The sequence below is a fragment of the Sinocyclocheilus anshuiensis genome, unplaced genomic scaffold (assembly GCF_001515605.1).
Source record: "Sinocyclocheilus anshuiensis isolate Anshui unplaced genomic scaffold, SAMN03320099.WGS_v1.1 scaffold218, whole genome shotgun sequence".
In the NCBI taxonomy this organism is placed as follows: Eukaryota; Metazoa; Chordata; class Actinopteri; order Cypriniformes; family Cyprinidae; genus Sinocyclocheilus; species Sinocyclocheilus anshuiensis.
In genome coordinates this window covers 1,117,830-1,130,952 of record NW_015547665.1, presented here as the reverse complement: position 1 = coordinate 1,130,952, position 13,123 = coordinate 1,117,830, and the positions used below count along the sequence as shown (strand labels likewise).

Sequence of the window (13,123 nt, the reverse complement as noted above, 5' to 3'; positions counted from 1 at the left end):
GGAACGTCTCGGTTACGTATGGTAACCCTCGTTCCCTGAAGGAGGGAACGGAGACGTTACGTCCCGTCGCCACAGCTCCTGTACCACCGTTGAGCGGCTGGGTCACCGGCTCGGCTCCTTAGCGAAATCCTGAATATGCGCTGCATCTGCTGCCTACTTATACTCACGCTGTGATCAGCAGCAGCTGGATGCAATAATCGCATGCCAATGTGCATTGGCTCGTTTAGTTTACACTCGAAGTAGATTGGTCTCTCTAAGCGAGATCCCAATTCGTCGGTCATCCGACGTGACGTCTCCGTTCCCTCCTTCAGGGAACGAGGGTTACCATACGTAACCGAGACGTTTTATGGACTATGTGCACAACTACTTCCGCGTTCTACTCAGTACTGCTCGTGCTCGGGAGTTTCCGTTCAGCGTTTAGCACACCTAGAGTACATCCAGACCGTTTCTTATGAGAAAGCAGATTATACTGCGATATAGGGGTGGATTTAATTATTTATTTTAACAATTAGTCATATTCTCTAACATGAATTATATCCAACCTGCTGAAATGTTCCTATGGATATATTTCTCTTCCAAATATACATTCTGAATAATAAATATAGGCCTATTTCCCCACTAACCTGCCGAGGTCCAGTGCTTGTCTTCACATTTTTTATTACTGATCATATTTTATAACTGTTGAATTTACAGTTTTAAATGAATTTGACAGATAAACACCCTTACAAAAAATAACCATTATAGTATAGTTTTACTATAGTAAAAGTGTAGTAACCATATTACTGTGTGGTATAATATTGCCATATTGCATAGTGTATAATGGTATACTAAATTTAAACAACATGGTTAAACTATAGTGTAGCAAAATCCGAGTTTATTTGTGGTTTATTATGGTTTAACTACAACTGCAATTTTTTGGTTTTATCTGTAGTATAACCATGGCTAATTTTCGTAGGAGCATTATTGTTTGTGTGCGTTGGTTGGATTTACAAATCCTTGGGAACTTTTGGGATAACGTAAGTGTACAACTGCATGAAATATGTAACACTGTGCAAGTGGTTATTAGATTTTATATTATTAGATTTGATTTTATTACGGAAATCTTACATACTGTGCCTTTAATTGAGCATTATAATACATTGCATAATTAAAGCTACATTGCATACAGATACATATTTAAACATACATATGTTTATAACACGTCTTACAGTAATATTGGTGTTAAGGTTATAATCAATATACATTCAAATGTAACAGTTTAATCACAATAGGCTAATTGTGCCAATAAATTGTTCCAATAATTCTGTAGCACATACATGAATATCCACAACAAGCATACATTCATGTTATGATTACCATTTATAATTCAGATTATATGATATACGCATTAATACATGCATGCAAAAAAATCTGAAAGCACACACGACAAAAATGCATGACATTCACAAAAAGAAAAAGAGTTAATTGTCAGCAAATTGTCTTTTATAGAATTATGTTATAGATCTTATTGTGAACAATTCATCCATGTATATGTTTCTCTTCTTTTTTTTTTTTTGACCTTGTAATGTTTAATCAGAATGTCATACCTGAATCTTTAGGGGAAAATGACCTTCTTTTTTGATGTATTGATATATGCCGGACTTCTCCAATCATTTAATCCACTTAAACCCCTCTCCTGCAAACTCATGCTCATCTAGCTCCACTTCCGAGTGCAACACCCACATCTCAACATCCAATCATCAACTGATAAAACCAAGTCCCCTTTTTCAATAACCCATTGTAATGCTTTACAACTACAATACATAAGAAAAGATCTGCCACTATATCCGTTTCTTTGTGACTTTAATTAATGTGTCAATTAATGTGTCCTGATTTAACAGAATGTGCAGGAATGAGGTGCAGCCACCCTAAAAATCTCTGATAGACTTCATTCAGAATTTTCCTTTTCATTGCACTTCAATCTCAATGCATCATTTGCCATTTGCACAATATGTTTAAATGCCCTCAGAATCAGTACATCCATGTCATCTTGTGTATCAATTTCCTCATGGTAGCACTTCACAGGGAAGACGTGACTCACCGAGATACCTGTATTTGCAGAGCACTCTTCCAACTGGAAAACAACAAACATACAGTCAGTTGTGATGTGCACATGTAACCCTATGCATTACAGTCAAACAAAGTAATTAGGAAAAATGGAAATTTTCAGTTTCAAGTGTAACAGAAGCAAGGGGGTCATGTTTAGTTCTGTTGTACAGAAAAATAATAGACAGATAGCTTTTGACATGATATCAATGCAATTACCTTCTCTTTTATCTTCTTGCTAGTGTAGACGTTCCTAATGTTTTTTTTTACCAGTGGACATGCTTCATCCGGCCTGGTCAGGATCACTACCTGAGGAATTTCTTGAGGAATTTCTGAATGTGACCATGAATACAAATGTTTGTTGATTGTGTGATGTAGTTAATGTCATGATGTATGACTTGTTGTATGAGTATTACACTAACGTGTCAGTGGCTTGATTAGTGTGCCACTGAAACATGACTTTGTTCAATGAACTTTCTACTCTTTGTAACGATGCATATCTTGACAGGAATTGAAGTTATTACTAATCTTGGGACAAATTCAATAAGTCACATTAATGAGATTTTTGTTAGGGGAATGGACTACTGAGCACTGAGCTTTGTGATGTACTTCCATTTTCAAAGTTTGCTAGTTTGCGGTTGCGTATATTTTCAATAAAACTTGTTCAGGGACAAGTGAAGATACATTTTCTTTTGTTTTAATCAACTGACAGCCCTAACACGTAGCAACAATCTGCATTCTCCTGTGTAATTGTCTGTATGTAGATGCTATTACTGGAAACTCCTGAGCCGTATTAAGTAGAACACGTAAGTATTTGTGCAAGTAGTCCATTTACTATGACAAAGATAATGAAGACCATCTCCAACATTTTCCTTTATACTCACCTAGTTCATCTGCCTTACTCTTAATATTTTTCACTTTCTTATAGATATTATCATCAGCTGCCACTGAGATTTTGTCAGCTGCAATGACAAAGACTAGGCAGTATGCCTGATCCTGAAGGCTTGAATTACTTCTGTAGCTGTTATTTTGAGAAGTAATGGGAGATTCTGGATTGAACTTGAAAAAGAATGCATTACAGAGATTATAAGGGATCTGGTTATATCCAACTGATTCATATAAATCAAGAACAACAACTATGGAGAATATTTGGAATAACATTTCAAGATTTTAAAAAGTCAGTCCACAAGTTCATGTGTGTTAATGTAAAGCAATAGGTCTCACTTTGTATCTTTCCTTTATGTAGCCCTCCATGGCTTTCTCAATATCCTCTGGATGTATGCCATGTAAATTGTCAGACTCTAAGCCCATGGTGTCAGTTAAGACAAAAGGCATAGGAGATTGTCCATTTCTTATGTAATAGGTTTTGTACTGCAAGATATAAAGCATGAATGTGACAAGTAAATATATATTTGTCAATTTCCAGGTTCCATTGAACCAGAGACCAAAATGAAAGTGCCTCAGAATGACGAGACGGAGAGAAAAAAAAAACTCTCCAACTAGGATCCCACCAGTGAATCTTAGCCATTTCTACCACTGGTTACAAGTGGGGATTGGCACAGAAAGCTGCGATTGTTTAGAACATTTTGGAGGAAAATTTGTCATGCTACATCTGAGAGCATGTTTTTTTTTTTTTTTTCAGAAACAATTTTATAAAAGTGAAAAAAATGAAAAATTGAGTAATGGGACATCCATAATCTCTTTCACATATGCTTATTAAAAACATAATATGTGCATACACATTTCCTTACAAATTGGACTAAATAGGCAGTGTAAGGGACCACTGAAATACTGTATGCTCTTAATGTAAGAAGCGAGTATGGATTGGGTTATGAAACATTGAAGATGTTTGTGTAATTTATTTAGCAATTTGATAGATTTTCTGTATCTTGAATATCTTTGATGTACCTTGTGTGTGTGTATGTGTGTGTGTGTGTGTGTGTGTGTGTATGAATTGTAACCAGAAATTGCGAATACTTGTGCTGAAATTGTCCTACTCGGACACCATAGTGATCAGGTGGGCTTGTAAGCTTAATAAGATGGCGGGCGGGCATGAATGTTAGACGCTGATTGTTTGAGCCTACATTGTTTTAATGTGGATTTTATACTTGCATCATTCTGAAGTGAACTTGACGCACGTTTGATGATGACGAAAGGATTATCATATTTGATTTGCATTCCTTGGTGAGTGTAGCGAGGAATGTTGATTGTAATTAAAGAAATGCATGTATGAATTAATGTTTGTTGTGCAATGTAATGTGTTGTTTGTGATGCTTATTTATGCAATTCGACATGTATATGAGTCTATGTTTGAATTATGAATTTTGTCATTTGTATATGTTAATACAGTTTTCACAGTGCTGTGAGGTGCTGTGAGTCGTTGTACGGTGTACGGAATAAAGAAGCTGTTTGAATACATCGCATTGTCATGGTGAATCTAAGGAAACCTCACGCATCAGTTGAGGCTCTCGGATCCAAGGGTTTGCTACAGGCAGTTATTTCTAAAGGTTTATAATGTGTAAACAATGAGCAAGCCATATATAAAATTTTATAAACCGCTTCTTATTTTTAATTTAGAAATGTAATCCTCATAAGTATGCTCATATACTTACTAATTTTGTGAAGGTTTTGCTTGTGTCAGTTGTTTTGTTAACAAGGGCTTCATTTGTGATTCTTCTTTGGAAAACACTATTGACTGAGTTGATGAAGCTGGACTTTCCTGCTCCAATTTCTCCAACTACTAGGATCCTTGCATACTTAATATTTGGATCGCACAGCCCAAAGTCTTTCAGTGTTTTCTCCAAATGATCTTTCTCTCTGTTCAAAAACAAAGTAGTATACATATAGTAAACTACAAGGTTTGTGTGTCAATTAAATTGAGAATGCCTTAGTCATTTCAGTTAAATTCCTGAATTTGAATCGAGATAGCAAAAAGGACGTATAATTGTAATTCAACTTTCAATTTATGGACGGAGAATTAATATGAAAGGAAATGAAACAGAAATTTATAGATTATAAACAATGTTTGAAATGCTGCCAAGAGTAACGTCTCGGTTACGTATGGTAACCCTCGTTCCCTGATGGAGGGAATGAAGACATGTTGGAACGACAGTATGGGGGTCATCCTTGAGAGCCCCAATCACCTCTGAGAGTATCAGAATAGGCCAATGAAAATTGGCATGCAAAATTTGCATGTAAGGCCATGCCCGTACATACGGATATATAAGGCCGTCCCGCATGCAAGCTGTACTTTAGTTTTATTTTGAGGAGCTGAGGTAGCTTTTCGGCCAAATCAGCGGTCAGTACAGAGTTGTGGCCAGCAGGACACACGTCTCTGTTCCCTCCATCAGGGAACGAGGGTTACCATACGTAACCTAGACATTCCCTTTCTGTCGTTCACTCCGACGTGTGTCAGAATGACAGTATGGGGGTCCCTAAACTAAACGCTACAACTACTGCACTGCGTCATGAGATAATGCGGGGCAAGTGTGGGCAGGCTTGAGTATGCCAACAGCAAATGCAACAACCCTCACTCATAACCTTCCAACGTACAGGGTAGATAACCTCAGGTCTCCATCACGGAGCGATACTCACCACAAGAGGTCACTGCAGCTGTGGGGCCTCACTCCCAGCGGACATGGCACACTATTGGACTGATATGTCCGAAAAATGGCATACACAATCCAGTGGGCCATTCTTTTTTGGACACAGCCTTCCCCTTCTGCTGACCTCCAAAATACACAAAGAGCTGTTCAGATCGTCTGGAACTCTGACTTCGGTTCAGATAAATATGCAAATGGTGTACTGGACACAACAGAGACAAGGCTGGGTTTCCCTCCTCTGGAGGAAATGCTTGCAGGTTCACTACTTGGTCCCTGAAGGGAGTAGTGGGAACTTTGGGCACATATCCATGCCAGGGTCTCAAGACAGCGTTAGAGTAGTCCGGCCCGAATTCTAGGCACGAATCACTAACTGAGAGAGCCTGTAGGTCCCCCACCCTCTTGAGAGATGTGAGCTCAATCAGGAGGGCCGTCTTCAGAGAGAGGGTGCTAAGCTCTACTGATTGCAAAGGCTCAAACAGATCTTTCTTCAGAAAGATCACAGAACCACAGAAAGATCCCAAGAGGGGATGGGACATGGTCTCTGAGAATTCGAAGTCCGGGCACCTCTCAGGAACCTAACTATCAGGTCATGCTTTCCCAAAGACCTGCCATCCACGAGGTCATGATTTGCTATATAGCAGCCATGTAAACCTTCAGAGTGGAGGCTGACAGGCGCTTTTCAAGGCCTTGTTGTAAAAAGGAAAGCACTGACCCAAGGCCACACCTCTGAGGGTCCTTGCCTCGGGTGGAACACCACAGAGTGAAAATGTGCCAATTCAGGGCACAGAGCTGCCTGGTAGAAGGAGCTCTAGCCTGAGAGATGGTATCTACCACTGCTGGAGATAGGCCTCTGAATTTCTCCACGTCCTGTCTAGGGACCAGACATGGAGGTTCCAGAGCTCTGGGCGTGGCTGCCAGATTGTGCAGGAGGTCCTTCTTCAGGGGAACTCGCCAGCACAGCCAGGTCCTGTCCAGGAGCCCAAAACCACATGCCCGTTGCACACGGCGCATGTGGAGGTGTCACCTGTCTTGGAGGTGTCTGTTGTGACAGCAATACGCCTGGACACTTGGCCTAAGGGAACTCCTGCCTGTAGAAACACAAGGTCTGACCAAGGACTGAAGAGGCGGCGACAGATCGGTGTGATCTCAGGACTCGAGCCTGAAGCCAATGCTGTAGTGGTCTCATATGCATCAAACTTAATGGCATAACCGCGGCTGTGGATGCCATATGCCCCAGGAGCAATGTTCCCTCTAATTTTTTTTTTTTTGCTGAGTAAAACTTTTCTCTATTGGGTGGACATTTCGGCCACTTGAGCAAAAACATTCTTTATACCAGACCTGTACAGTGCACACACAAAAAGTGTGTAACTTTTAACTTTAATGTGCTATTTATATTTGATTTGACCCTTTATGTAACTAAATAATGCAAATTTTAGGTTACCTGAGATTTTTTTTTTACTGTGCTGTGTTACCAAAAAATTCTATGAAGAACCATTTTCAACAGTTCAATTCTTTGTAATAATATAATATAATATTATATAATGTATTATAATATAATACAATATAATATGAAAAAAATTAAGCAGATATTGCTCATGAATTCCCTTTTTGGGGTCAGTTATTTATTAGGTTTATAATAATAATATAAAAACAAACTGAAGCATTTAAACTAAGATCTGTAAGCTAAATATAAAAAAAAAACGTGAATGTGAATTCTTATATAGTAATCTAAGTAGAGTTTCGAGTAGTAGAGTTTGCACACTACTATACCTGTGTGTGACTGTAAATGTCTCAGAGTTTTTGTTATCGTTCTGTGCCCATCACCTGCTATTTTCACCACTTAATCAAGCCACTCTTCTTTAAACACAATGACATTTTATTTAGCATGTCACTGCGTTTGCGTTGGCTCTCGTGTTGAGCTATTTCGTCCGCAACCATTAAAATATTCGATTTCTACAGCGACTAATTTGGCACACATCATTCTCTTTCTATGATACCTGTAAACCGCATTCACTGGTTCTAACTGGTTCTATAGTGACACCAAATCTATAGCGGTTTGCCCGAGCATTGCAATTATTTTGCATTTACTAGAATTCAATCAAATGGCTTTCCCAACTCATTTTTTTGCTTGTGTCCTGTGCGCGGCATATTATTTCTTCTGCGCGGTCTAAGAAGTGTGCGGCCGTGCACGTGCACAGCTTAGAGGGAACATTGCCCAGGAGCCTCTGAAAGTATTTCAGTGGAACCGCTGTCTTGTGATTGAACAAACTCAAGCAATTCAGCACTGACTTAGGACGGTCTTGAGAGTGATGTGCTGTCATGGTGACCGAGTCCAACTCCACACCCCGAGAAAAGAAATGCTCTGCACAGGGGAGAACTTGCTCTTCTCACAGTTGACCTGAAGTCCCAATTGAGCCAGATGTGAAAGGACCTGGTCCCTGTGTTCGCAAACCAACTCCCGGGACTGAGCTAGAATCAGCCAGTTGTCGAGGTAGTTGAGGATGCGAATGCCCTGTTCCCTTAGCGGGTCCAGGGCGGCCTCTGCTATCTTCGCAAAGAGACAGGGACAGCCTCGAAAGGGAGGACCTTGTACTGATATGCTCGACCTTCGAAGGCAAACCGAAGAAATGGTCTGTGCCGAGGAAGGATAGAGACATGAAAGTGCGTGTCCTTCAGGTCTATTGCCACAAACCAGTCCTGGTGTCTGACACATGTGAGCATTTGTTTGACCGTGAGCATCCTGAACGGGAGCCTGTGAAGGGCCCGATTCAGCACTCATTGATCTAGGATCGGTCTGAAACCACCGCCTTTCAAGGGTTGTAGAAACCCTTCTTCATTCTGATGGTGTGAATCTCCTTCACTAAAAGGTTCGCAATGTCCTGCCACAGGACCGCCGCATTCTCTCCTCACACTGAGGTGAAGAGGACACCACTGTACCTGGGCGGGATTGTCCTGACCAGCCAACATGACAGGTTGGGAAGTGATAGACACTGCACTAGCAGTACTGACGGGACAATGTCCAGCGTACCCTTGGCCGGGAGCCCGCAGCAAGGCGGAGCAAGGTCCGTTCCATGGCGTTCCGACACACGTCGGCATGAAAGACAGAAAGGGAATGGAGTTTTTTCTTTTATATTTCATTGTTTTTAATAAATTAGTTTTATGAGGTGAACAAACATTTCGTTTTCTAGAATGCCATTGCCTGTAATTAATTTAACTGATTTCAGTACAGTACTTATCTTGCCACTCCAATTAAAATTCCCATTTAACATTTCTGTCAAGGCCAATTCAGTTTAAATTAATTTGTGAATTAAACAGGAGCCAATTCTTAAAATCTGTCCAATCCAGCAAATTACACAATACTTGGTATACAAACATTTATATATTTTTGTTAGTAGATTTTTTTCAACTTACCCCCAGGGAGTGTCCCTCCATGGTTCTGTAAAAAGAATATGATATCAATATGCAAAGAGCAATTTAAGAAGTCTGTCAAACTTACCAAATGAGATTAGAGGAGAGATTAGAGATTAGTTTTTCTAGTTTTCTTTCTCTCTTATTTGTTTGTTTGTGTGTGTGTGTGTGCGTGCGTGCGTGCGTGCGTGCGTGCGTGTGTGTAGCATGTGAAAGTATAAACAAGACTTTTAGGTTGACTTTGAAATTAAAACTCAATTCAATAAAATATGACAAGATGTTTAACATTCAATCCTTAAAACAACTAGTATCTTATTTTCATATTAAGATTTTTTTCTTTAGTAAGACTAGTAAGTAGTAAGACTTTTAATTTAATTCTACCTTGGACATTCTGACTACTTATAACATGAGTTAACAAAAAAATCAGTTGTGACTAGTAAGATAAGAACTGTTAATAGTAATATTTACAAAAGATAATAGTGTCTGAAATATAAGTACTAGTGCATAAGTAATAACTATTAGTATTTATTAAATATATGCTAGTAAGTAAACACATTCAAGAAATAAGTACTAGTATCTAATGAATGCTTACTAGTAATATTTAAAAATATATAGTCACAATTGGAATGCATACTAGTCAACTGAAATAGCTGATATCTGCATGGCAAATCCCCATAGAAGTAAATGGCAAAAATTTGAAATGTGTTACTAACAATAAAATAATTAATAGAATAATCCCTTTTGAAATACGTACTAATACAAAAAAAGAACTATTATCTAATGAATAAATACTAGTATATTTAAAAAATAGTAGTACCTAAAGAATAAGCACTAGTATCTGAAGAATAAACACTAGTACCTAAAGAATAAGCACTAGTATCTGAAGAATAATCACTAATAGCCAACGAATAAGTACTAGTACCCAATGGAATAGATACTAGTACCTAAAAAAATGAGTACTAGTAACATGAAAATAGATACTAGTATGTTTTATAGATTAAATCACGGGTCAAACTCCAGTCCTGGAGGGCTACTTTCCTGCAGAGTGTAGCTCCAACCAGCTCCAAAACACCTGTCTGGAAGTTTCTAGTAATCCTAAAGATTTTGATTAACTGATTCAGGTATGTTTAATTAGGGTTAGAGCTAAACTCTGCAGAATAACATGAACTGAATTTGAAACCCTGGATTAAATGTTAAAATGGCTTGCCACACTAAGAAGCAGTCTACATAAAACCGGAATGAAGTGAAAGTCAATAATTTTCGATGAAAATGCTGTCGTTGTGTCCGCTCTAGAAGTTAAATAATAGTGAACGCCTTCTACAAACATTTAATGTCACATGTGATTCATACGTAACTATGTCTAAAAGACAATTGGGAAGATTATTTAGGAGCGGAAAAATTATTTGAATTAAATTAGTGTTTGGAATAATCTCGATGCTTGAATATTATCACAAGTCTATAGGTCTTGTAACACAACAGGCCTGTGGGTGTGCGTGCATGCAGAACCTGATTTTACCAAGTACGACATATTCCTGGATCAACATCTTTGTTGACACCTAAATTCAGCAAACACCTAAATTTAGGCTTACAATCCGTGTTTGGTGCTTGTACATCAGTGTCATTCATCTATCATTTCCTCTGATTTTAGGGAATACTAATGGTTAAGGTTAGATTTAGGTGTAGGGACATGGTCAAGACTAAATGTTTGTAATAAAATGTTGTTCCAGTGTCAACAAAATATGTTGACCTAGGAACACATCTAACTCAGCAAAATCAGGAAGTGCGGGTGTGCATACGCCCTAATAACGTTAGAAAACAATAAAAGTGTCTAATTGGAAGTAAATGTGCATGGTCCTGCTGCTCGACCTTGATAAAAATACAAATAAGATAAGCAATAAGTGGAGATATTACAGATTATAGAATACGGTGCAAACAATCATTTGTTAAGAATTCAGCAGATCTGTAGTCAACAAGGCAGGAAATACAATTTGTGGTACAGTTAAAACTTTACATAACTGAAAATCTAAGAATAGAGATTAAAAAAATGACAACATTCCTCCCTGAGGGTCCCTGCCATTTTAACCAAATATATGATAAAATATCTAGGTTATTATATACTGTAAGGAAATGTTAGCATTATTTTGTGCAAAAAAACAAACAAACAAACCTGACGAGCAAATGAGTTTGGGGTAGGGCTATCTTTTTGTCCAGCCAATGGAAGATGGGGGATTGTTTGGAAAACAGGAAACAGTTGTTATTTTATCAATTCCATTTAGCAGTGGTGCAAAAAGTGCACACTGCAGCCACTTTTTCTGGTATATGGATCTGCAAAGTCTAAGGAGAGGACATCTAAAGGTGAACTTTTTTTAGTTGTATTTTTGTTAGATAAATGTGTATATTATTTGTGTAAGACAATTGTAAATTATATTTACCAAATTAATTATGCATTGCTTATGCATATTATGAACTACTGCAAATAGAAGCATAAAAGGTTTAATAACATTCCTTAATATGAAATAAAAAATGCTTGACCAAACTCTCAGATGCCACTGTGCTTATAATCATAACAATTTATTTATATTAATTCCACATATTCTCAATGCTTTTTACATGGAAGAGGTCTTTGATGATTTTTTCACCAGGGTCAGACAAACACATTAGCCATCTGAAGGTTTACACAAAATAACAACTGATTATTACACAGTTTTATACTGTAAAAGATTGTATACTCCAACATCTATTCCATTGACTTTGCAGGGTCATAATCATGGACAACATTGTCATGATTGTCGGATGTTGTATCCCAGATGGCTGGTATTTAAGTATCACTTATAAAGCTAAATTAATAACATGGCGCATGGATAAAAAATATTGCTCTGTATTCTTATACATCTTGTGATGACATAGTCGTATATTATCTAATTTTAGCCACTTGTATAGAATATGCATCTTCTCCTGTCAGCGAGTCTTTTTTAGTTTGCATGACAAAACAGGAATAATTGCACTGTTCAAGAGATCAACACACACTCAGCCCTTACAAAAAAGTACTGTGGTGGTACTATGGTATCAAATGGTAATTAAACAGTACTTGGTACTGTACCATGCTACTTTATGATCTCCATAATCCTGTACTATATAATTTACATGGTCATCCAACATACTTCAAAAATACCATGGCACCATGTCCAAAATCATGGTACACTTTTTGTAAGAGAAGACAAACATACTGTCTCTTTCCCAAAACTATAAACACACACTTCACGTCTCACTCTCAAACAGACCTTCCCTCCTAACACACAAACAAACACACACATAAACACTTATTAGAGCACATTAGGAATGAGCAGGTGTCTGTAGCATTCCATATTGATGCATTCCATACTCTAGACTATCAATGATAACTATAACCTATATGTCATATATACACTATTCTTTCCAGCATCGTATTCTGTATTCTGTCTATAACTATGTATTACACTTTGGGCAGGGTGGGATTTGTCAATGCAAGAACTACACTGCACAGTCAAACATTCACACACACTGACAACAACAACAACAGCAACAACAATAATAACATACATAAAGATTACAATATACCTCTTTAAGTCCAAAGCATTTCTTCATTATACTTCAAGGGAACAAAGACAAATTAGTCCAAAAAAAGTCAGAATATTTTCAGGGTCATAAATGGGGCTGTGCTCTTCATATTTATTTAGTCCAAACCAAGTGTTTTTCAGTAACTTGTCCAGCTGAAGACCACAAGGTGAAATTTAAAGTTCCCCTTTACATGTGGACAAGCTCATAGCAGAGATGTGGAAAATAACAATATAGCTTCCTAACATCATAAAAGAGAATATGATGTACCTTCACTGTTAGCACTGTCATCAAAAGAAATATTAATCGATATTCAACTCTCAACCCACATGTAGTACACACATACACGCTCATACATATTAGCATTTCTCTGCTTAAATTATATTTAGAAAGCCTGTCACATAGGCCCAATGCCAATTCTGTTATACCCCTTG

At 37.9% G+C, this 13,123-nt stretch overlaps 1 protein-coding gene across 1 annotated transcript; it reads right to left on the bottom strand.

Moving 5' to 3' along the window:
- Nucleotides 1-1,552: 1,552 nt before the first annotated feature.
- LOC107702515 (interferon-induced protein 44-like) lies at nucleotides 1,553-9,184 on the bottom strand. The gene is made up of 6 exons (XM_016504855.1): nucleotides 9,099-9,184; nucleotides 4,698-4,902; nucleotides 3,310-3,456; nucleotides 2,970-3,144; nucleotides 2,305-2,405; nucleotides 1,553-2,113 (listed from the first exon to the last, which is right to left on the bottom strand). Exons 3-6 carry the CDS (start codon nucleotides 3,418-3,420, stop codon nucleotides 1,928-1,930), a joined length of 573 nt encoding a protein of 190 aa, XP_016360341.1. The 5' UTR covers nucleotides 3,421-3,456; nucleotides 4,698-4,902; nucleotides 9,099-9,184; the 3' UTR covers nucleotides 1,553-1,927.
- Between the last annotated feature and the right edge of the window lie 3,939 nt (nucleotides 9,185-13,123).